The 26,454-nt window shown below is 42.2% G+C and overlaps 1 protein-coding gene across 2 annotated transcripts in view; it reads right to left on the reverse strand.

The window, feature by feature from the left end:
* kif6 (kinesin family member 6) overlaps window positions 1–26,454 on the reverse strand; it is a 203,262-nt gene that overhangs the window by 144,901 nt on the left and 31,907 nt on the right. For both annotated transcript variants that reach the window (XM_020489411.2, XM_020489410.2), the window contains exons 6-9: window positions 24,391–24,520; window positions 3,083–3,289; window positions 2,564–2,707; window positions 1,191–1,277 (exon numbers count right to left, since the gene is read on the reverse strand). In XM_020489411.2, the coding sequence (XP_020345000.1) occupies window positions 1,191–1,277; window positions 2,564–2,707; window positions 3,083–3,289; window positions 24,391–24,520 (568 nt within the window). The remainder of the gene's footprint in view (window positions 1–1,190; window positions 1,278–2,563; window positions 2,708–3,082; window positions 3,290–24,390; window positions 24,521–26,454) is intronic.

The following is a 26,454-nucleotide window of genomic DNA, read 5'->3' on the forward strand; positions in this document are numbered from 1 at the left end:
TGAGTGAGTGTTTCCAGTGAGTGAGTGTTTCCAGTGAGTGAGTGAGTGAGAAAGCTTTCTCTGGAGAAAAGACCTGCAGAGTAGTACACTACTACCCAGAGCTGAAAGGGCAGCTACTACTCAACTTAAACCAGCCAGCCCAGACACCAGCTCAATTAACGGACAGCCGCAGACTCTCTTAAAAATACCTCTGCAGGGTTTGGTAATGCCAGCCCCGTACAATAATACACACAGCTATATCCTCATAGCATACAGGAGGGGATATCATGGTCAGTGTTTCCTCCAGGTTTGTCCTTTAGGCAGGGTGCAGACGCCTATGAAGAGACAACCGGGTCTGCCAACAGATATGCCTATTTAAAGATGCATAATTGACGTCATTGTTTTAAGCACAGGGGCAAAATAGAGAGCGAGAAACAGGGAAGGAGGGGGAAGAGAAGGAAATGAGAGAAAGAGAGGGTTGAAAATATACTTATAGTTTCAAGGTTGTGGGGGGAGCACAGATCATCCACAGTACCCCAATTGACCTACTGTTTCCACAGAAAGAAGACTTGAATTGCTATATAATTCTGTACATTTTTTTTTTTTTACTTGGAGCACCAAAATATCCCCTCAAGGTTTTTCGAAAAGCAATCAATGAGCACACATTGTCTCTTTTCATACATCTGTTTGTCATTGAAACAGCACCACCAGAAAATATGGCCTCTAATTAATCTTCATCAAGCGGCAAGCCTGTGTGTGTGTGTGTGTGTGTGTGTGTGTGTGTGTGTGTGTGTGTGTGTGTGTGTGTGTGTGTGTGTGTGTGTGTGTGCGCGTGTGTGTTTTAATGTGTACACACGCGGTAGTATGTTCGTTCTCCAACTGGCTATATCCAAAGAAAAGGCTGTGACTTGAGGTATTGGGCTGAAAAATGTGTTCTAGCATACACACAGCGCTAGAACACAAACAGCCCTGTGCAACAGTCTAAATACAACACAGACGAGGAAGGGGGGAGACTCATCCTGGGTGACGGAGGCCAGGAGAGGACACACCAGATGGACAAACATAAGGAAGGACAAATGTAAGGATGGACAAATGTAAGAATGTATGGACAGACAAGGCCAACAGTGACAGGCAGGCTAACGAATGGGTGGACATACAGACAGAAAGCCAGACAAATACTGAGAGACAGACGGATGAACGGACAGACAGACCAGGGCAGGGTCCATCTCTTCATTCAGCAGAGCCTCGTTCCTGATCAGAGCGACCCGCTGGGCAAAGCGACATGTGGAGATGGATTCCTGATAGACGGAGGAAAGAGGAGAGGAAGAGAGGGGGGAAAGAGAGAGATGAGTTGAGATAGTTGAATCTGGATGGCTATTAATTTCCTCATTTCCAATTACAGTTCCTTAATGAACTAAACAAATAATTCAAGATCAGCTTTCCCTAACACAGACTTGATCTTAACCCCATCCAACTAAAGACAAAAACTGTCCCTGCGACAGCATTTAAGGTCATAAATACTATGCTCTGTAGATGGAAGCATTGTTATATTTTTTTTTTGTGTGGGGGGGGGTAGATCAGCTTTAATATTGTAGATAGATTGTAACTTGTATCATCGTAATGGTCTACATCATTTCCAAACCCCCATAAAAAAAGGAAATATATTCAGATCCCTTGACTTTGTCCACATTTTGTTACGTTACAGCCTTATTCTAAAATGAGATTATAATTATAATTTTTTCAGCAATCTACACACAATAAACAATAATGTCCAAGCGAAAACAGGTTTTTATAAATGTAAATATATTTTCCTTTACAATTTTCCACAAACCATACCACCCCTCCCCTAATTGGAGTAAACTAATGAACAACAACACTTACTTCCAGCTTATGCATACTATATACATTTAAAGGACACAATCTATTTTACAATTGTTATCTTTTGTTTGTTTTTACTCCTGTCCTTCCGCTACCTTCAACCGCTCCAATCTATTTCTGAAGACTATCCAGTTTGATTTCAAGTTGCCATATATTTTTTAACTGTGCTGTTTCACAAACGTTCTGAACCAATATACATTTTACATTAGTTATCTTGTTGTTATTAGTCCTGCCCTTCAGCTCCATTCAACCCCTCCCATCTATATCTCTTAACACCATCCATATTGGATTTCTATTAGCCATATATTTTTCAAATGTTCTGTGATGTTTCACAAAATAACCTTTCTATTCTCAGAGTTTCTACAGATTGTAAATTATAGATTAACATTTTTGGTAAAAGTATTATTATATTATTGATTGATTGACTATGACTTTTCAAATCACCCAGTAGTCTGCAGAGTTAGCTCAGGGTAAATGTTGCAAGGCATTGTCATTTTGTTGTCCCTCGTTTACCCAATTGTTTCCATGTTTTTTTCCACAACCTAACTTGAAATCCAAAAGTTCGACTTCTATAAATCATGCATTAAAGGTGCAGACGCTTTTCAGAATAAAGAATTGGGTCTTTAATGTCAATGGGAGATTTGCACCAAATGTTCGCTGGTTACAAACTATAGGATTTGGCCCATGGTGAATAGGGAACACTTACATCAACATTTCTCTTGTCCACAGACACAGTGGCGATCATGGTGGTCATGCAGTTCCCTCCCAGGCTGTCCCGCAGCACCGATGTCATCATGGAATTTCGGTAGGGAATGTGCAAGCGGTTCTTCTCTGAGAGAGCAATGATGACCTGACTCAGAGAGAGGGAAGAAAGGGGAAGACAAAGAGGAATTTGAGTACTAGATCAGATGTATACAGGTTCCGCATTCTTTTATGCTATTTTATTCATTTTATTCATTCAACAAGTGCAAAAACAAGCATTTCGGCTGATGGACAGAAATACTCCAACTATGAATTGTTCAGAGATTTAAGGTTCATTCAGAAGGATGACATCAAACATAGTAGAATGGCAAGGTACTTTTTTATGACACCTGGACACATCTTCTATGTCTGTGAGGGAGTATGCGTAAAACCCACAACAACCCTCCTCCTCCTCTCTGCTCTCCCCCTTGTATGACCTTGTTCCCCTCCCTATTTAAACCCCATGTGACCTCTGAACTCTGACCTGCTCCAGGTAGTGCAGTGACAGGTTGATGTACTTGGCCTCCGTGAGCAGCTGCCCACACACGCCTGTCTTGCCCACCCGCTCCGAGCCCGCCAGGTCCACCAGATGTAGCTTGGAACGCTGCACGGTGACCGAGCCGGGCTCACGGCCACACACGTGCATGGTGAAGATGCAGTGAGAACGCGTGGACGCCTGGTTCATAGGGGTCTGGGGAGGGAAGAAGTAGAGAAAAGGGGGGAGAGGGGGAGGTAGAGGTTGTATACCCAATATAAGTATTTACTCCTCTTCAAAATAAAAGGTATGCAAACTGACACAGAGAAAGAAGAGGCGAGAGAGAGGAGATAGAGGGAAGGGAGAAAGAGAGAGAGGCAGGCATAGTGATGGTACCCACACTTTGCATCTAGGCCTAATCACCAATCATTTCTGCAATGCGCTCTCCAGTAGGTACTGTCGAAAAACACCCCCACAACATGAAATGCCTGAAATGACTGTCCAGACGTTGACACAAGAACTTTATAAATTTATCTTTCCGCGATTCTTTATATCCTCTCTCCTAACCTCCTTTACAAAAGGCATTTGATGAGAAGTTCTGCATAGAGGGACATTGGACCTTCTCCAATACGGTTAAACAGGAGGCAAGGAGATAAGAGCGAGGAATCGCAGAAAGACGCATTGAGAAAGAGGCATCAGACCATCTTACTACAGGCATTCCCATGTCATTTCAGCAAGCCACGACACCCACCATCTCAGATTGCTATGAAATTGGTAAGATTAGCATTCCTGAAACATTATTTTGTTGAAATGTAATTTCATCTTGGAGAAATTAAGATAATTGATTGCACCCAAATTGGCAATTTACATTTATAGGATTATTGTAATATTCAATAAATACGGTAAAGTATCAACATCCAATTTGGATCAAACTTCTTCCACCGGAGTACGACATGAGGAATATTTTTTTGTTTGTCAAAAGCCAACCATGGTCATCCTCACAATTCAGGCCAGTCCTCCATGAAAGCAAATCAGTTTGACATTACAAAGACGACTTCTGCTTACACCAGATCAAAAGACAGGGTGTATTTCCCCGTCTATATCAAGGGACCAGGGTTCTGGTCGAGAAGCATGGTCTCGACTGCTCCTACAGTTTTGCTTCGGTACTGCAGTTCAACTGACGCTCAGCCCAGAGTCAGACTAGAAAATTCCTAATAAGACACTTTATTCATCATCTTTGTGAACAAAACATCCAATGAATTGTAACTGTTGCGGAGGCAGATTATTTTTCTTCATCATTCACAGATATCAACCTTAAAAATGTATCTAACGTCTGCCTAGTTTTTGGATGATGTGATGATGTCGTTGCAGCTCCCAAGTGCTAATGCGCATGTGATGTTGGTCCGAATAAACCGGATGCAACCCGTATATAGACGGTCCATGAATCGGCATATGCGAACGCGAGTACATTATCTTGCAAACAACGGGCGGACATCTTGAATGCAGGCTCCAGTTCTTATTATACCTCCTACACTATATACAAAAAATTAAGGACACCTGCTCTTTCCATGACATAGACTGACCAGATGAAAGATATGATCCCTTATTAATTTCACATGTTAAATCCATTTCAAACAGTGAAGTTTAAGGTGAGGAGACAGCTTAAAGAAGGACTTTAATGCCTTGAGACAATTGGCGACATGGATTGTGTATGTGTGCCATTCAGAGGTTGGGCAAGACAAAACATGGAAGTGCCTTTGAACGGGGTATGGTAGTAGGTGCCAGGCGCACAGGTTTGTGTCAAGAACTGCAACGCTGCTGGGTTTTTCACACTCAACAGTTTACCGTGTGTATCAAGAATAGTCAACCACCCAAAGGACATCCAGCAAACTTGACACAATTGCGGGAAGCAGTTGACCTGTGGGGTCGAAGGAATTGTTGACCTGTGGAACGCTTTCAACACCTTTTAGAGTCCATGTCCCAACAAATTGAGGCTGTTATGAGGGCAAAAGGGGGTGCAACTCAATATTAGGAAGGTGTTCCTAATGTTTTATATACTCAGTGTATACACCAGCTAGTACATCATCACCACAAGGGCATGCTCACTCTCTCCCTATCCCTCCCTTCCCCTCAGTGGGAAGGACAACATGAAAGCCCTGACATGTGTGAATGACAAGCAATAAACATCTGGTTGGGGATGTACAAAAATGCTGAGGGTGATTTTCTGAGGGTTAAAAATAGCGGTGGGCCCAGAGAGAGTCAGGGATCAGGACAAGACAGACAGACACAGTTTGGCCTAGTGCAAGTGGTGGAACCATCCTCTTTGGAGTCCACACCCACTCCTCTGATATCATCTCAGCCAAGTCTATGGGCCGAATTAAGCCCTCCCCTTTCCGAAAGTCAAAAGGTGTACATGTAGGTACACCGCCACAAAATCGTGATTAGTCCAAATAATCAGTGATGCAAAAACCAGCACACCGGTTAAAATATTCCTCATGTCACCAGGGGTGTTTCAGCGGTCTAAGCCGCTGCTTATGGCCAATTTCAATTATTCATAACAATCGGTAATCAGCATTTATGGATGCGGATTATGGCCGATTACATTGCATTCCATGACGAAACTGCGTGGCAGGATGATCACCTGTTACGTGAGTGCAGCAAGGAGCCAAGGTAAGGTGCTAGCTAGCATTAAACTTAACACATAAAAAAAATATTAATCTTCACATAATTACTAGTTAACTACACATGGTTGATGATATTACTACCTCTCTGAACCACCCATACTGGATCCGGGATAATTGTCATCAGCAACGCTGAATAGCATAGCGCCCCAGTCAAATAATATTACTAGAAAATATTCATATTCATGAAATCACAAGTGCAATATAGCAAAACACAGCTTAGCCTTTTGTTAATCCACCTGTAGTCTCAGATTTTTAAATTATGCTTTACAGCGAAAGCAATACAAGCATTTGTGTAAGTTTATCGATCGCTCGACTAAACAATAAGTACACTTAGCATCAGGTAACTTGGTCACGAAATTCAGAAAAGCAATCAAATTAATAGTTTACCTTTGATGATCTTCGGATGTTTTCACTCATGAGACTCCCAGTTAGACAACAAATGTTCCTTTTGTTCCATAAAGATATTTTTTATATCCAAATACCTCCGTTAGTTTGGTGCGTTATGCCCAGGAATCCACCAGAAAGACAACGCAGACAAAAATTCCAAATTATATCCATAATGTCCACAGAAACATGTCAGACGTTTTCTATAATCAATCCTCAGGGTGTTTTTCAAATATCTTTCGATAATATATCAACCGGGACAGTTGGCTTTTCACTAGGACCGGGAGTAACAATGGCCGCCTTTCTCTTTTGCGCACAATTCACCCCACCTATCCCCCACCTATCCACTTATGCAATGTGGTCGTTCACGCTCATTCTTCAAAATAAAAGCCTGAAACTATGTCTGAAAACTGTTGACACCTTGAGGAAGCGATAGGAAAAGGAATCTGGTTGATATCCCTTTAAATGGAGCAATGCGAGGCTATGGAACATGGAGTTTTCAAAATAGAAGCAACTTCCTGGTTTGATTTTTCTCAGGGTTTCGCCTGAAAAATCCGTTCTGTTATACTCACAGACAATATTTTGACAGTTTTGGAAACTTTAGAGTGTTTTCTATCATCTGTCAATTATATGCATATTCTAGCATCTGGTCCTGAGAAATAGGCGGTTTACTTTGGGAACGTTATTTTTCCAAACATAAAAATAGTGCCCCCTAGCTTGTCCTGTGTTGCATATATGTAATGGGCGCGTGTTGGTGGAAGGGAAGTCAGGCGCAGGAGAATGTACTTGGTAAAAACTGAGTTGTTTAATAAATGGTAAAAAAATGAGTTGTTTAATAAATGCTGATAAAACTCCAAAAACAAAAATATACAAAAGTGGGTACAAAACCCGTCGCACACCAACATAATACATGCACATTACACAGGAGGAGACCAAGGCGCAGCGTGATTTGAATACATTCTTTAAATAAAACGAAGAAACACTAAACAAACTTACAAAATAACAAAACGAACGTGAAGCTATATAAACTGAGTGCTGACACAGGCAACTACACATAGACAATTACCCACGAAATACCCAAGGAATATGGCTACCTAAATATGGTCCCCAATCAGAGACAACGATAAACAGCTGCCTCTGATTGAGAACCAATCTAGGCAACCATAAACATAAAAGACTAGAAACAACCCCATAAACATACAAAAACCCTAGACAGGGGAAAACATATATCACCCTTGTCACACTCTAACCTAAACAAAATAATAAAGAAAACAAAGAATACTAAGGTCAGGGCGTGACAGTACCCCCCCCCCCTCAAATTTGCAGACTCCCGGCCGCAAACCTAAACATATATGGGAGGGTCTGGGTGGGCATCTAACCTTGGTGGCGGCTTAGGTTCTGGACGCCGCCCCCCTTCTTTACACTGAGGGCTGGGGACCGTCGCTGGAGACCCCGGGCTGGGGACCGTCGCTGGAGACCCCGGACTGTGGCCTGTCGTGGGAGGTTCCGGTCTGTGGCCCGTCGTGGGAGGTTCCGGACTGTGGCCCATCGTTGGAGGTTCCGGTCTGTGGCCCGTCGTTGGAGGTTCCGGTCGGTGAACTGCCGCCGGACGCTCTGGACTGGGTACTGTCGCCGGGCACTGTAGGCCTGGTACGTGGTGCCGGTACTGATGGTACCGGGCTGGGGACATGCACCTCATGGCGAGTGCGGGGAGCAGGTACAGGATGTACTGGACTGTGGAGGCGCACTGGAGGTCTGGAGTGTAGAGCTGACACAACCCGTCCTGGCTGGATGTTTATTTTCGCCCTGCAAATGCAGGCACAGGACACACTGGGCTGTGCAGACTCACCGGAGACGCAATACGCAGACCCGGCGCAGGATATCCTGGTCCAAGGAGGTATACTGGAGACCACAAGCGCTGAGCCGGCACCCTCCTTCCAGGCTAGATGCCCATTCTAGCCCGGGCCAATGCGAGGAGCTGGAATAGAGCGCACCGGGCTAGAATAGCGCACTGGAGACACCGTGCGCATCTCTGCATAATACGGTGCCTGACCAGTTACACGCTCCCCACGGTAAGCGCGAGGAATTGGCTCTGGTCTCCTACCTGACTCAGCCAATCTCCTCGTGTGCTCCCTCCCCAAAAAACCTTTGGGGCTGCCTCTCGGGCTTCCATGCTAGCCGTGTACCCTTATATTGTCGCCGTTTCTCCATTCTCCTGTATCCCTCCTCGCACTGTTCCATTGAATCCCAGGCGGGCTCTGGCACTCTCCCTGGATCGATCGACCACCTCTCTATCTCCTCCCAGGTTCTCACCCAATCATCCTTCTCCCGGGTTCATTTTTCCACCAAGCGCACACAGAAACAACAATAAACAGCTGCCTCTGATTGAGAACCAATCTAGGCAACCATAGACACAAAAACACCTAGACTAGAACAACTCCTTAAACATACAAAAACCCTAGACAGTACAAAAACACATATCACCCTTGTCACACCCTTACCTAGCCAAAATAATAAAAATAACAGTGACAGTACCCCCCCAAAGGTGCGGACTCCCGGCCGCAAACCTAAACATATATGGGAGGGTCTGGGTGGGCATCTAACCTTGATGGCAGCTTAGGTTCTGGACGTCTCCCCCCTTCTTTACACTGAGAGCTGGGGACCCTCGATGGGGACCAAAATAATAAAGAAAACAAAGATAACTAAGGTCAGGGCGTGACACTCCAACAAGGACATGAGGGGAAACAGAGGGTTAAATAGACAACATGTAATTTGTGGGATGGAACCAGATGTGAAGGAAGACAAGACAAAACCAATGGAAAATGAAAAATGGATCAGTGATGGCTAGAAGGCCGGTGACGTCAACCGCCGAACACCGCCTGTACAAGGAGAGGGACCGACTTCGGTATAGAAGTCGTGACAATGTAATCAATGTGGTGCCTATGTAACCAATGTGAAATGGCTAGCTAGTTAGCGGTGGTGCGCACTAATAGCGTTTCAATCGGTGACGTCACTTGCTCTGAGACCTTGAAGTAGTGGTTCCCCTTGCTCTGCAAGGGCTGCAGCTTTTGTGGAGCAATGGGTAACGATGCTTTGTGGGTGACTGTTGTTGATGTGTGCAGAGGGTCCCTGGTTCGCGCCCGGGTAGGGGCGAGGGGACGGTCTAAAGTTATACTGTTACACCTATTAATTTATCATTGTATCACAGCCAACTTCGCCAAACGGGTGATGTTTTAACAAAAGCGCATTCGAGAAAAAAGCACAATCGTTGAACAAATGTACCTAACCATAAACATCAATGCCTTTCTTAAAATCAATACACAGAAGTATATATTTTTTAAACCTGCATATTTAAACCTGCATAGTTAAAAGAAATTCATGTTAGAAATATTAACTAGGGAAATTTTGTCACTTCTCTTGCGTTTATTGCACGCAGAGTCAGGGTACATGCAACAGTTTGGGCAACCTGGCTCTTTGCAAGCCAATCCAAAAATCCTAAATCAAAAAACTATGCTCTCGAAGAACCGGAAACTCGTGCAAAAACGCACGTTCCGACACATATATACACGTGCGTAATCGTGAAAACAATAAAACATCAAAAGATAATCGAGCGTAAATACACACAAGCTTAATCCCACACGAACTAAGGCAGGCAACAGGTGCCCTATATACACACAGAAATAAACGCTAATGAAACCAGGTGTGAAAAGGAGCAGACAAAACAACCAGAAAAGGAAAAAGGGATCGTGGCGGCTAGTAAACCGGCGATGCCGAGCACCACCTGAACAGGGAGAGGAGTTACCTTCGGTAGAAGTCGTGACAGATATTTGATAGAGCAGTCTGACTGAGCGATGGTAGGCAGCAGCAGGCTCGTAAACATTCATTCTAACTTTACTGCGTTTGACAGCAGCTCTTAGCAATGCTTGATTCACAGCACTGTTTATGACATCAAGCCTATCAACTCCTGAGATTAGGCTGGCAATACAAAAGCGCCTATTAGAACATCCAATAGCCAAAGGTATACGAAATACAAATGGCACAGAGAGAAATAGTCGACGAGTCATAATTCCTACAACAACTACAACCTAAAACTTCTTAACAGGAATATTGAACCACCAACTTTCATATGTTCTGAGCAAGGAACTTAAACGTTAGCTTCTATACATGGCACATACTGCACTTTTACTTTCTTCTCCAACACTGTTTTTTCATTATTTGAACCAAATTGAGCATGTTTCATTATTTATTTGAGACTAAATAGATTTTATTAACAGTTGATGTCGGAGGTTTACATACACAGTAGACAAATACATTTAAACTCAGTTTTTCACAATTCCTGACATTTAATCCTAGTAAAAATTCCTTGTCTTAGGTCAGTTAGGATCACCACTTTATTTTAAGAATGTGAAATGTCAGAATAATAGTAGAGAGAATTATTTATTTCAGCTTTTATTTCTTTCATCACATTCCCAGTGGGTCAGAAGTTTACATACACTCAATTAGTATTTGGTAGCATTGCCTTCAAATTGCTTAACTTAGGTCAAACGTGTGGGGTAGCCTTCCACAAGCTTCCCACAATAAGTTGGGTGAATTTTGGCCCATTCCTCCTGACAGAGCTGGTGTAACGGAGTCAGGTTTGTAGACCTTGCTTGCACATGCTTTTTTATTTCTGCCCACACATTTTCTATAGGATTGAGGTCAGGGCTTTGTGATGGCCACTCCAATACCTTGACATTGTTGTCCATTTTGCCACAACTTTGGAAGTATGCTTGGGGTTATTGTCCAATTGGAATACCTATTTGCAACCAAGCTTTAACTTCCTGACTGATGTCTTGAGATGTTGCTTCAATATATCCACAAAGTAGATGTCCTAACCGACTTGTTAATAAGACATTTGTGGAGTGGTTGAAAAACGAGTTTTAGTCACTCCAACCTAAGTGTATGTAAACTTCCGACTTCTACTGTATGTATTATATTACTTTAAAATAAGTGTTCACTGTTCATTGAATATTGTTGTAATTGTCATTATTACAAATATATATATACAGTGCCTTGCGAAAGTATTCGGCCCCCTTGAACTTTGCGACCTTTTGCCACATTTCAGGCTTCAAACATAAAGATATAAAACTGTATTTTTTTGTGAAGAATCAACAACAAGTGGGACACAATCATGAAGTGGAACGACATTTATTGGATATTTCAAACTTTTTTAACAAATCAAAAACTGAAAAATTGGGCGTGCAAAAATATTCAGCTCCTTTACTTTCAGTGCAGCAAACTCTCTCCAGAAGTTCAGTGAGGATCTCTGAATGATCCAATGTTGACCTAAATGACTAATGATGATACATACAATCCACCTGTGTGTAATCAAGTCTCCGTATAAATGCACCTGCACTGTGATAGTCTCAGAGGTCCGTTAAAAGCGCAGAGAGCATCATGAAGAACAAGGAACACACCAGGCAGGTCCGAGATACTGTTGTGAAGAAGTTTAAAGCCGGATTTGGATACAAAAAGATTTCCCAAGCTTTAAACATCCCAAGGAGCACTGTGCAAGCGATAATATTGAAATGGAAGGAGTATCAGACCCCTGCAAATCTACCAAGACCTGGCTGTCCCTCTAAACTTTCAGCTCATACAAGGAGAAGACTGATCAGAGATGCAGCCAAGAGGCCCATGATCACTCTGGATGAACTGCAGAGATCTACAGCTGAGGTGGGAGACTCTGTCCATAGGACAACAATCAGTCGTATATTACACAAATCTGGCCTTTATGGAAGAGTGGCAAGAAGAAAGCCATTTCTTAAAGATATCCATAAAAAGTGTTGTTTAAAGTTTGCCACAAGCCACCTGGGAGACACACCAAACATGTGGAAGAAGGTGCTCTGGTCAGATGAAACCAAAATTGAACTTTTTGGCAACAATGCAAAATGTTATGTTTGGCGTAAAAGCAACACAGCTCATCACCTTGAACACACCATCCCCACTGTCAAACATGGTGGTGGCAGCATCATGGTTTGGGCCTGCTTTTCTTCAGCAGGGACAGGGAAGATGGTTAAAATTGATGGGAAGATGGATGGAGCCAAATACAGGACCATTCTGGAAGAAAACCTGATGGAGTCTGCAAAAGACCTGAGACTGGGACGGAGATTTGTCTTCCAACAAGACAATGATCCAAAACATAAAGCAAAATCTACAATGGAATGGTTCAAAAATAAACATATCCAGGTGTTAAGAATGGCCAAGTCAAAGTCCAGACCTGAATCCAATCGAGAATCTGTGGAAAGAACTGAAAACTGCTGTTCACAAATGCTCTCCATCCAACCTCACTGAGCTCGAGCTGTTTTGCAAGGAGGAATGGGAAAAAATGTCAGTCTCTCGATGTGCAAAACTGATAGAGACATACCCCAAGCGACTTACAGCTGTAATCGCAGCAAAAGGTGGCGCTACAAAGTATTAACTTAAGGGGGCTGAATAATTTTGCACGCCCAATTTTTCAGTTTTTGATTTGTTAAAAAAGTTTGAAATATCCAATAAATGTTGTTCCACTTCATGATTGTGTCCCACTTGTTGTTGATTCTTCACAAGAAAATACAGTTTTATATCTTTATGTTTGAAGCCTGAAATGTGGCAAAAGGTCGCAAAGTTCAAGGGGGCCGAATACTTTCGCAAGGCACTGTATATATATAAAATCGTCTGATTAAATCGGTATTGGCTTTTTTTGGTCCTCCAATAATCGGTATCGTGTTGAAAAATCATAATCGGTCGACCTCTAGATTATACCACTGCAAACATTGGTTTGACTCCGACTGACTGCATTATCACACTCTCTCTCCACTATAGAAAATAGGAAAGGATAGGGACTGCCTCTGTCTCTTTGCCCAATCCATTGCCATATCCTCTAGCTGGAAGGTCATTTTCGATCTCATCATCTTCAGTCTCTCTTCCACTCTCTCATTCCCTCTCTTCCTTCTCTCTGTCTCACCAATCTCCCTCTTCCAATGTCACATTACTAACTCATCACTCCCTCCCTCTTCCACTCTCTCTCCCCTATTCCCCCCTCTCTATTCCTCCTATTTTACCCAAATATATTTCCTCTTGTTGAAAACAGCAATACGAAGGGATGACTCAAACCCACCAGACCAATGTCTGTTTATCCACTAGCGAGCTGACCACCACCTCTGTGTGCCTCTGACCACACATTGACCAAACACTGACCACACGTCGACCACACATGGAGCGCATGGGTCTATGAGTCGGCAAGCTGTGAATGAGGGGCTTTGGCTTGGGTAAAAATATAAAAAAAATAAAAACAAGAGCAGGACCCCCAGACAGCATGCAGCTTGAGAGGACCACCAGGAGAAGAGTACTGAACAGTAAATCCCACTAGCAGTGAGGGGGAGTGATTATGGCGTTAAAGGAGCGAGGCCCGCATGTGGGCTGACCAGAGGTGAGGGACGAAGGGATAGAGGGAGGGACAGAGACCAGATGAAAGGAAAGACTTCCTGGTGGGGTGGAGGGTGGTTAAAATGTGTATTTCCTATCCGATGTAAAAAAAAAAAACAACTACCAAATCTCAGAGCCAATGAGATCATGGTCTTCTGAGTGTTGGCGCAAATACTCAAGAGTGAGAGAACAAGGGAACAAAAAATAAAGTGGTCTGATGTGGATAAATTGATGTCAGCGATTATTTGGGTTCCTTGAAGCACGAGGGGCTTCTAATGAAGGATCAAGCCCCAAAGAGGAACCTTTAACAAAAGGTTATTTGTGTGGGTGGACTGTTATGAATGGACACATGGGTTATACACAGTGTTCCCCAGCTGTGCTTGATTGTCAGAGGACTAAAACAAGAAACAATAAATTTTACAACTTAAGACAGTGACTCTAGGTTGTCGAGCTCGGAACACTGAAAGAGTATCCTTGCGCCCAATATGAGTTCCCCAATACAGTACTCCCACATAGCCAGTTTGTTGAGGTTAGAGAAGCAGACAACCAACCAGAAGGTTTCCGGATCGAAACCCAGGTCCAACAGGTTGTGAACATAAGGTCAGTGGGACCTCAGGGCTTTTGCTAAGGAAAAAGTGTTTCCAGAGACTACAGAGCATCTAGACTATACGACACTGTCATAAGGTATACATAGTGCATTTGTCAATAATAAAGAAGATTCATAATGATTGTCAGAGATTGTGTCCCAAATGGCACCCATATACCCTATGTGATCATTAAAAAAAATCTATGTTTTTATTCCTCTAATTTTTATACTTTTTAACTCTCCATAATTGGGAAAGGGATCGTAAGTAAGCATTTCACTGTAAAGCCTACCACCTGTTGTATTTGGAGCATGTGATGAATTAAAATGTTATTTCATTTTGATTTGGGATACAGAAGAGGCTTGCTCAGGGGTTTTGCTCTGAGGTTGAGTTACACTGCTTTCAGACATTTTTATCAGAAATGTCATGAAGGAGACATATCATTCACTAGCGATGTAGTATACACTTTGAAATTGTGGGGTAGGTTGTGTAGACAGCGGGCGAAAATAATGCAATTTAATATCAGGCAGCACCAAGCAAACAGTGGACGTCCTATATGGAATTACTTTTGTCCTTTTAATACCAAGCAAACCTTTTGAATGAGAAAATTCACAAAAAAATGTATGGACAGAAAAACATTCACCCAAAAGTATTGAGAGCTAAATAAAATTGCAAATAAATAATTTTGAGACACAAAAACAAATTAATTCCAAATGAATGCAAAAGAAAAAGAAGCGAAACCATTGCAATGAAACGCTTCCCTCTTTGCCTATAATTTTTTATTTGGTTACACTACCGGTCAAAAATGTATAACACCTACTCATTCAAGGGTTTTTCTTTAGTTTTCCTATTTTCTACATTGTAGAATAATAGTGAAGACATCAAAACTATGAAATAACACACATGGAATCATGTAGTAACCAAAAAAAAGTTTTAAACAAATCCAAATATATTTTATATTTGAGATTCTTCAAATAGCCACCCTGTGCCTTGATGACAGCTTTGCACACTCTCGGCATTCTCTCAACCAGCTTCATGAGGTAGTCACCTGGAATGCATTTCAATTAACAGGTGTGCCTTGTTAAAAGTTCATTTGTGGAATTTCTTTCCTTCTTAATGTGTTTGAGCTAATCAGTTGTGTTGTGACAAGTTAGGAGGGATTTTCAGAAGATAGCCCTATTTGGTAAAAGACCAAGTCCATATTATGGCAAGAATACAGTGGCGTGCCGTGGGCCTGGGGCCTGGGCCTTCAGTGAGGTCCTACACAGTCCCACCCGAATTAATCCACCTCTTATTACCATCATTATGATGCCATGGCTCTAGACACTATACATTTAGACAGAATCGCAGTATAACCAGGCTTTGCGTCACCTTGAAATTGACATTTTTATTAAGAGAATTGCAGGGGAAGAGTACAATACCTTTTCATTGTGCAGCTCCATTGCCCTGCGCGCTTGTTCGTTGAGCTGTAGATCCACTCGGGTGTCCCCAAAAGTTTTCAAAAGCACCATTGCCAGACGTACTTTGGTGTCTCGTTGCTGCCCTGGTTAGACAACTCAAGTTTGCAAAGCCAGTGTGGCTCCAAACACCAAATTGATCACTTGCAAATAATAGGCCATCCCAGCAGTACAGTTTGCAGTGCTTCTCGGAGCCTGTGAGCCATTGATAGCGCTCGTAGTTGGAACTTTGAAAGTGGCGAACGAACCCCTTTCCCGCCTGTGACAGGCTTTGTAGCGTCGGCGTCGGGCGACCTCTCCTGACAATGTCTAACTTTTCTTGAAAAATATGTCTTGAGAATGGGGTTATAATTATATCCTCGACCAAATCGATATCTTCTCCTCCTTCCGCCATTGTGGGTTAAAAAAACAGCTTAGTAGTAGGCGAATTAATTTGTTTATCAAATTCAGTTTCCTAGTTCTGAGGTTCTGCATAGATCTGCCCCTCAATATTGGTAATCCAATCAAAACACGTGCACGCACTACGCCTGCTAGCTGGCTCCTGTTTAACACTGGAGCCAGCCAGCAGGCATACAATAGCCAACTCTAAAGCTGATTGGTTGACACTAAATTTTCATTTCCATTCACTTTAAGCTACAAGCGCCCGCACTGTTGATTCTGAAGGCCTGAGGGCAGATTTTACACCCCTGGCGACACAAGATGGCTGAATATGATTGGATAAAAGATCTAACATAAAGACCAGCCCTCCAAATCTCAACCTGGGGCTAGAAGCAGTGCAACCAAGAGGAAAGCTATGAACAGTATAACTCTGACTCTGGGGAATAATTTAATACATATTTGTGGGATATATTTTTTAAATTATATTCTGATGTTTAGGCCAGCAGAGAAGGCCTTGCTGGCCCTGACGGCCCACCACTGCAAGAATAGCTCAAATAACCAAAGAAAAATGTCCATCATTACTTTAAGACGTGAAGGTCAGTCAATACGGAAAATGTCAAGAACTTTGAAAGTATCTTCAAGTGCAGTCGCAAAAAACATCAACCGCTATGATGAAACTGTCTCTCACGAGGACCGCCACAGGAATGGAAGACCCAGAGTGGGCCGGATAACTTGCTAGCAACTTGTTTGTTACTGTATAAACTAGCTTGATTGCTATTTTCAGAAGTTAAATGTGTCAATTGTATCCCCTAAACTATTATCTTCAGCACCTAACTATGTTAGCTAGCTAACAGGCTAAGAAGCTAGGTAGCAAGTTGAGTCACACAAATTAATGTGGTCATTTCTAGATAGCTGCAGTGCAACATAACCAAAGCAAAAACAAACTTTTCTAAAAACATCAATCTATGCATATACGGCCAAGAACAATAGCTCCAAGTTATATGTATTTGTAAAATTTGAAGAGACAGAAGATGGACATGACATTTCCTTAACATTCTTTGTGTTAATCCTTGGGGAGCGTTGACAAAGCTGTAGCTTGACTCAAAACTGTTAAAGCTGCAAGAAATGGGATTTAATGCATATAGCTTTTCCTTGCTAATGTCAACTGGAAAATTACAGGCATAAAGATGTGTTTAATTAGTTAATTGATTAGTCATGTCCATGGCAATCAGTCTGTACAATAAACAACCACAAATTATTTTAAGGATATACCCCTACTGTACACTTGGAGACCTGTGATAGAGACAATGTCCTACAGTTAACCGTTATTATTGTCCATTGAAGAATCATGGGTGTTCAAGTAACAGGTTACAATTTCCACAAAGTATTCAACTAATTTCCTTGATAATGCTTTCCAACATAAGATTGGCAGAACATCACTAAAGAGCAAGAACATTTCTGTATTGTAATTCTATTTGCAGAACAACTTGAATATGTGTCTGGTAACAAATTTGCACTATAAACTTGGCCCACCACAGGAGTCGCTAGAGCGCGATGGGACAAGGATATCCCTGCCGGCCAAACCCTCCCCTAACTCGGGCGACGCTGGATTAATTGTGCGGCGCCCCATGGCAGTGCTCCTGGTCGCGGCCGGCTGCAACAGAGCCTGAACACGAACCATGATCTCTAGAGCCACAGCTAGTACTGCAATGGAGTGCCTTAGACCACTGCACCACTCAGGAGGCCCAAATTTGCACAATAAACTTGACTGAACGCAGTTCAGCGACAATGGATGAATCTGCTCTCAATCTTATCGGTACAGTTATAGATATTAGTAGTATTATTGGAGACAAAGTGATATTCCTCCTCGGCCTCTCTCAGCTATGTGAACAGGTCATCAGCCAGAATCGCCTGTGAAAAAAAAAAGAGTATAAATTATCCAACGAGGTTAACATGGGTGGAAACCACCCGAGCCTTTGTTGTGGCCTGCACACACCCGGCGTCTAAGCAGCCCTCTTTTCAGGTGAGTTCTGCGGCTCTGGCCTCGCAATCTGCTTTGAGACACGGCAGAGGACGGATCATTCCGGCGATTTTTATAGGGAGTTCGATGAGGAGACATTTACAATGGGGAGAACAAGTATTTGATAACCTGCAAAATCGGCAGTGTTTCCTACTTACAAAGCATGCAGAGGTCTGTACTTTTTATCATAGGTACACAAGGCTGGGATGGGCTACAGGACAATAGGCAAGCAGCTTGGTGAGAAGGCAACAACTGTTGGAGCAATTATTAGAAAATGGAAGAAGTTCAAGATTACAGTCAATCACCCTCGGTCTGGGGCTCCATGCAAGATCTCACCTCGTGGGGCATCAATGATCATGAGGAAGGTGAGGGATCAGCCCAGAACTACACGGCAGGACCTGGTCAATGACCTGAAGAGAGCTGGGACCACAGTCTCAAAGAAAACCATTAGTAACATACTACGCCGTCATGGATTAACATCCTGCAGCGCACGCAAGGTCCCCCTGCTCAAGCCAGCGCATGTCTAGGCCCGTCTGAAGTTTGCCAATGACCATCTGGATGATCCAGAGGAGGAATGGGAGAAGGTCATGTGGTCTGATGAGACAAAAATAGAGCTTTTTGGTTTAAACTCCACTCGCCGTGTTTGGAGGAAGAAGAAGGATGAGTACAACCCCAAGAACACCATCCCAACCTTGAAGCATGGAGGTGGAAACATCATTCTTTGGGGATGCTTTTCTGCAAAGGCGACAGGACAACTGCACCGTATTTAGAGGAGGATGGATGGGGCCATGTATCGCGAGATCTTGGCCAACAACCTACTTCCCTCAGTAAGAGCATTGAAGATGGGTCTTGGCTGGGTCTTCCAGCATGACAACGACCCGAAACACACAGCCAGGGCAACTAAGGATTGGCTCCATAAGAAGCATCTCAAGGTCCTGGAGTGGCCTAGCCAGTCTCCAGAACTGAACCCAATAAAAAATCTTTGGAGGGAGCTGAAAGTCCGTATTACCCAACGACAGCCCTGAAACCTGAAGGATCTGGAGAAGGTCTGTATGGAGGAGTGGGCCAAAATCCCTGCTGCAGTGTGTGCAAACCTGGCCAAAAACTACAGGAAATGTATGATCTCTGTAATTGCAAACAAAGGTTTCTGTAGCAAATATTAAGTTCTGCTTTTTGACGTATCAAATACGTATGTCATGCAATAAAATGCAAATTAATTACTTAAAAATCATACAATGTGATTTTCTGGATTTTTGTTTTAGATTCCGTCTCTCACAGTTGAAGTGTCCCTTGATAAAAATTACAGACCTCTACATGCTTTGTAAGTAGGAAAACCCGCAAAAATCGGCAGTGTGTCAAATACTTCTTCTCCCCACTGTATCTATACTTGGGGCTATGCGTCAGTCACTGGGGGCTGATACTGTCATGGTTGATGTGGGGTCGAATGACATTATGAAGGACAGCTCAGAATAGCTGGAGATGGATTTTTAAAAGAACTGATTGGGTCACTACTTGACACCAACAAATGCCCCATAATATCTGGATCTCTGCCCACACTAAATCGTGGCATTGAACGGTTCAGCAGACTTTCAGCCCTCCATAACTGGCTAAGAGACCATTGTAGCTCTGTGGGTGTAACATTTATTTACAATTTTGATACCTGCTGGAAACAAAGCTCGCATTTCAAGGGGGATGGGATCCACCCAAATCATTTGGGTTCCTGGATCCTTTCACAGCATTTTAAGGATGCGTTGAGACAATGACTTATCAGTGACCCAAGTACAGATAATTTAATCCCTACCATTGTGTCGCTGAGTTGTCATAATGTTTCAGCAAATGTACATTATCCCAGGGGCGTTGGAAGACAATGTAAGTAACCTAATTGATCATATAACTATGAACCACAGTAATACTGTTAGTACGGAGGTGGTGTGCACTAAAAGGAAGTCCCCTGTGTGCAGTTTACCCTGCACTAACATAAATAACCCGAGTATGCCTCTGCTAAGCTTCCCAATAAAGCAATAAAAACAATCAAGCATCCCAGAAGTGTTAAAAATAGCCCACGTTAAGATAGGTAGCTTAAGAAACAAGGTTGATGAAATCAATAACTTGCTAGTAACAGGTGACATTCATATTCCTTCTAGGCAGAGTTCCTCTGTCCAGTGTCTGTGTTCTTTTGCCCATATTAATCTTTTTTTATTGGCCAGTCTGAGATGTGGCTTTTTCTTAGCAAATCTGCCTAGAAGGCCAGAATCCCGGAGTTGCCTCTTCACTGTTGACGTTGAGACTGGTGTTTTTCTGGTACTATTTAATGAAGCTGCCAGTTGAGTACTTGTGAGGCCTCTGTTTCTTAAACTAGACACTCTAATTTCCTTGCCCTCTTGCTCAGTTGTGCACCGGGAACTCCCACTCCTCTTTCTATTCTGGTTAGGGCCAGTTTGCGCTGTTTTGTGAAGGGAGTAGTACACAGCATTGTACGAGATCTTTAGTTTCTTGTCAATTTTTTCTGTGTTGCCACTCCTATTTCCCATATCTTCAATTTAAGCCTTTCAAACAAAATCCAGGTACAATCAAAAATTTCCCATGGCAGCTGTCTAGGCCCCTTACTTTTTTCAAACTTTACTAATGATATGCCACTGGCTTTGAGTAAAAAAAAGTGTGTCTATGTATGCGGATAACTCAACACTATACACGTCAGCTACTACAGTGACTGAAATGACTGCAACACATATCAAAGAGCTGCAGTTCGTTTCAGAATGGGTGGCAAGGAATAAGTTAGTCCTAAATGTTTCAAAAACAAAAAGCATTGCATGTGGGACAAATCATTCACTAAACCCCAACTAAATATTGTAATGAATGTGGAAATTGAGCAAGTTGAGGTGATGGTCAAACTGTCATGGTCAAAACATTTTGATACAACAGTAGCTAGGACGGGGAGAAGTCTGACCATAATAAAGTGCTGCTCTGCATTCTTAACAACACTATCAACAAGGCAGGTCCTACAAGCTCTAGTTTCATTGTACCTGGACTACTGTTCAGTCGTGTGGTCAGGTGCCACAAAGAGGTACTTAGGAAAATTGCAATTGGCTCAGAAAAGGGCAGCACGGCAGGCCCTTGGATGTACACAGAGCACTAACATTAATATGCATGTCAATTTCTCCTGGCTCAAAGTAGAAGAGAGATTGACTTCTTCACTACTTGTACAGTGCCTTGCGAAAGTATTCGGCCCCCTTGAACTTTGCAACCTTTTGCCACATTTCAGGCTTCAAACATAAAGATATAAAACTGTATTTTTTGTGAAGAATCATCAACAAGTGGGACACAATCATGAAGTGGAACGACATTTATTGGATATTTCAAACTTTTTGAACAAATCAAAAACTGAAAAATTGGGCGTGCAAAATTATTCAGCCCCTTTAACTTAATACTTTGTAGCGCCACCTTTTGCTGCGATTACAGCTGTAAGTCGCTTGGGGTATGTCTCTATCAGTTTTGCACATCGAGAGACTGACATTTTTTTCCCATTCCTCCTTGCAAAACTGCTCGAGCTCAGTGAGGTTGGATGGAGAGCATTTGTGAACAGCAGTTTTCAGTTCTTTCCACAGATTCTCGATTGGATTCAGGTCTGGACTTTGACTTGGCCATTCTAACACCTGGATATGTTTATTTTTGAACCATTCCATTGTAGATTTTGCTTTATGTTTTGGATCATTGTCTTGTTGGAAGACAAATCTCCGTCCCAGTCTCAGGTCTTTTGCAGACTCCATCCGGCTTTCTTCCAGAATGGTCCTGTATTTGGCTCCATCCATCTTCCCATCAATTTTAACCATCTTCCCTGTCCCTGCTGAAGAAAAGCAGGCCCAAACCATGATGCTGCCACCACCATGTTTGACAGTGGGGATAGTGTGTTCAGGGTGATGAGCTGTGTTGCTTTTACGCCAAACATTATGTTTTGCATTGTTGCCAAAAAGTTCAATTTTGGTTTCATCTGACCAGAGCACCTTCTTCCACATGTTTGAAGCCTGAAATGTGGCAAAAGGTCGCAAAGTTCAAGGGGGCCGAATACTTTCGCAAGGCACTGTATGTATGACACCTCATGAGCTTTACTAACCAGTTAAGAGTTACCAGCAGTGTCGTGAATATAGAAAAATGTCAGTGGAGTCAGTGGTTTCTACGCCACTTGCAATTGGTTTAGAGTTGATCAATAAATAATCTAGACCTACATGCAACAGTAACTCTTGTGCATTTGACAATGATTTCACATTATGCTTATTTCACATGAATTGCACAAATACTTATAACCTACTTGGAACCTAATGGCTAATAAATAAACATGTTTTTCTTTTGATTATTTAATGACCTACATTATATATATTATATACTTTGGAGCGAAATATCACGTTGTCCAAAAATATGCCTAAATTGGGCATGCCTATAAATTCGGCAATTGAAGGCATCTAGGGCTTATGTTTACTTTCATTGTGTTCAGTTCAAACAATGTATCTGGAGTATTTCTCCTGTCTTATCCGGTGTCCTGTGTGAATTTAAGTATGCTCACTCTAATTCTCTCTCTCTTTTTCTCTCTCTCTTTCTTTCTCTCTTTCTTTCTCTCTCTCGGAGGACCTGAGTCCTAGGACCATGCCTCAGGACTACCTGGCCTGATGACTCCTTGTTTGATCGGAGGGTGAGGGCTAGGGCCATTCCCCCCAGGAATGTCCGGGGACTTGCAGGTGCCTTGGTGGAAGAGTGGGGTAACATCTCACAGCAAGAACTGGCAAATCTGGTGCAGTCCATGAGGAGGAGATGCACTGTAGTACTTAATGCAGCTGGTGGCCAAACCAGATACTGACTGTTACTTTTGATTTTGACCCCCCCCCCCCCCCCCCCTTTGTTCAGGGACACATAATTCAATTTATGTTAGTCACATGTCTGTGGAATTTTTTCAGTTTATGTCTCAGTTGTTGAATCTTGTTATGTTCATACAAATATTTACACATGTTAAGTTTGCTGAAAATAAACGCAGTTAACAGTGAGAGGACGTTTCTTTTTTTGCTGAGTTTAGGTGTACTGGCCAATTATTTTAAGCCGCTCGGATCTATCATTGCAAAACCGGTTGACCAATAGAGGGGCATCAATGAATGTGTCAAAACTTTGCAAAGAAAAGGCAGCGAAAGCAAAGGGCAGGGTAACATAACAAAAAAAAAAGCAACGATGGAAGCTTTTCATCGCAATTGCATTATCATTTAAAAGGTTTCAAAGATATAGATTTTTGCATTAATTTATAATTCATTTGTTCTTGCCTTTCAAAATTATTTCCTTGCAACATTATTTATTTGGCTAACAATACTTTTGGGTTAATGTTTTGCTTTCAATATCAGTATTTTGGATTGCAATAAGAATTTTGTTCTCAAATTAAAAAAGTTTGCTTGATTTTAAGTCACAAATGTAATTCCATGGTCCTAAAGACATTAGGCAACGTTACCATTAGGTCCCTTTAGGCATATTCACACTGCACCTTATCCCAGGGCTAAGAACCTCCGTAGCCCTGGGCTTAGGGAGATTTTAGGCCGCAACTAAGCGAGTGTTCACATTTTCACATTCTAAAATGGGCTTGCGCCAACCTTAGCCCAGGGCTAGCCAGCTCTGCTCCAGAGCAGGGTTAGCACTGGATTTTCGGGGCTAGCCCCAGAAACACAGTGCCAAAATAGCCAGTGTGAAACAGGGTTAAGAACAATGCCCAGAAAGCTCACTGTCCAATCAAAAATGCTGCACTGTCACCTAATTTACATATATTTGTGATGCCTGTAATGCATTCTGCAAGTTATTTTGTTAAGTAAATTCATACTACTTCATCTGTGCAAAAACATTGGTTGCAATGCCTAACAAAAATGGTTGCTGTGCAGGCTGGCTAACGTCTTCTAATTTAGCCAACTAAAGCTACAAACTCTCTGGAAGGGGGGCAAACACTCCATTTGTCTGTTTTTATAACTTTTCTATTTACATTTAATTGGATATATCCATTAAATATTTTTACATGATTTCACCTGGATCAGAAAAGTTGTATTGATGTCTCGTTTGTGGTCAGCATTCTCTGTATTGTGGCAAGATCGAATTTCAAAAGTGAAACATTGTTTCGCAGGTCAGACAGCAAGATTTACACAAACCATCACTGTTGGAAATCAAATGCTAGGCTAGAAGCAAAAGGAAATAAGGTGCTAATAAAAGTCTCATTACTTATAACATTGTGTCCAGGGCTTTGGAATACAAGTGTGAATCCTTAGCCCAGGGTTAATAAATGCTTGTGTGACCACAGGCTAGCTAACATTGTGAAAAGGCCTTTTTAGGGTTTTGGCTTCCAACTCCTTACCTCTGCAATCATGCGATTGGTGTCTCCCAGGAAGAGCAAGTTGAGAGCCTCCTCCTCGTTGGCTGATTGATGGAGTGACAGGTTTCTCAGGTGTATGTTCTGGTCCGGGTCTTCCATGATGGTAACTTTCCTGTAGAGGCAAGATGGCAAGCACACACACAAATTTCACCAGCCTGAGATAATGTTTTTACGAAAAAAGTGCCTCCAATCAACAAAAGAGGGCTTGTAATAGGCTGTTCATAATATCTGTTCAAAACTCAAACTCCAAAAGGGATCCATAGTGAGTAATATGAGTATATAACGTAATCCTTTTTGCTTACTGTAATTTTAGCTTTATCTGAATTTGTGATATCTTAAATATCTTTGATTTATACATTGGCCTAATGACACTAACTCCACATTGAGGCTATTTAATAAGGTTACATCATTCGCCCCTCACAGAGGCCAGCCTTCAATCCAAACAAACTGCATCTGCAAGGCTATGTCCCAAATGGCACCGTACTCCCTATATAGTACACTACTTTTCCCTACATAGTGCACTATTGGTTCAAAAGTAATGTGCTACATAGGGAACAGGGTGCCATTTGGAACACAGTCCAAATCACTGGGCTACAGCTACAGCCCAGCGCCCTAGCCTGCTGTACACATGCTGTATCTAACCCATTCCCAGATTCTAATGTGATAGACAGACACAATCTGTATGCGTTCCAAATGGTACTATATTCCCTTTACTGTATAGTGCACTACTTTTGACCAGAGCCCTATGGGTGCACTATGTAGGGAATAGGGTGCCATTTAGGATGCAGGCTCTGAAAAACAAACAGTGGATGAGTTATTGCCCACATCAAGTGACATCAAATAGAGATGGCTTGTACAGATGCTGGGTGTCACATCCTAGGCCACAACCAGCAAAAACATCCCACAGGATTGATTGACTGACAGGGTCGAAGAGGATAAAGCATAGCAAATCGACACATACAACAACACAGAGTTACACATGGAATAAACAAAACATACAGTCAATAATACAGTAGAACAAAAGAAAACAAAAAGTCTATTTCCAGTGAGTGCAAATTAGGTAAGATTAGGTGAGTTAAGGCAATAAATATGCCATGGTTGCGAAGTAATTACAATATAGCAATTAAACACTGGAATGGTAGATGTGCAGAAGATGAATGTGCAAGTAGAGATACTGGGGTGCAAAGGAGCAAGATAAATAAATAAATACAGTATGGGGATGAGGTAGGTAATGTAGGATAGTTCTTGACCTTCCCTGCTAATGTTCGGTCATCAACGGTCATGATGACTTTACTGGGGTGCTATCCTTCTTAGCTCCCACTGGATATTACTGTGTCCCGATTCACTTGTATTTTTAAAAAATTATGTATTAAACAATAGTGGATAGTACCTCCAACCAATGCTTGCTGACACCAATCAATGATCGTACCTTGGAAATAGTTGGAAATGGGTTATCATTGCGGGATCTTGTTTCACTTGTGAAATGCATTTTGATTCTTCATTAAAACATTCACAAATGTCAAAATGGACATGAATACTGAGTCAGAATGCAATGACAGCGAACACTGTAAGACAGGGGTTCCGAAACGTTTTTGGCCCACGACCCCATTTTGGGGGTATCTGAAAATGAACGCAACCACGTGAAAAAAAATTGTAATTAAAAGCCATTGTTAACTATTTTATTTGGGGCTATGGTAGTCAATTGAAATCTAACAGTATTTCTGATTGTCTTCTCAACTCACCATCACATATTTCTAATGTGGGGCTATGACAGTCAATTGCAAATGAGTCTAACATAATGTATCTTCTCACCACCACTAATGAGATGGGTGTGCTTGATGCATGTCTCGTAGGAGCTTCTCAAAGTCAGGGGGTGTGGTCGACAGTGCGCACCTCATCTCTGCGGTCACATCCAACCTACGTAGATATTTGATTTTAATGCAGACAAGAGCATTGAATCCAGCTTCATGCAGATATGAGCTGACAATATAATGTCGTTTCTGTTAGAAACATGCTGTAACTACTCTCCTCTTCGTCTGATGATGA

The sequence above is a fragment of the Oncorhynchus kisutch genome, linkage group LG8 (assembly GCF_002021735.2).
Source record: "Oncorhynchus kisutch isolate 150728-3 linkage group LG8, Okis_V2, whole genome shotgun sequence".
Classification (NCBI taxonomy): Eukaryota; Metazoa; Chordata; class Actinopteri; order Salmoniformes; family Salmonidae; genus Oncorhynchus; species Oncorhynchus kisutch.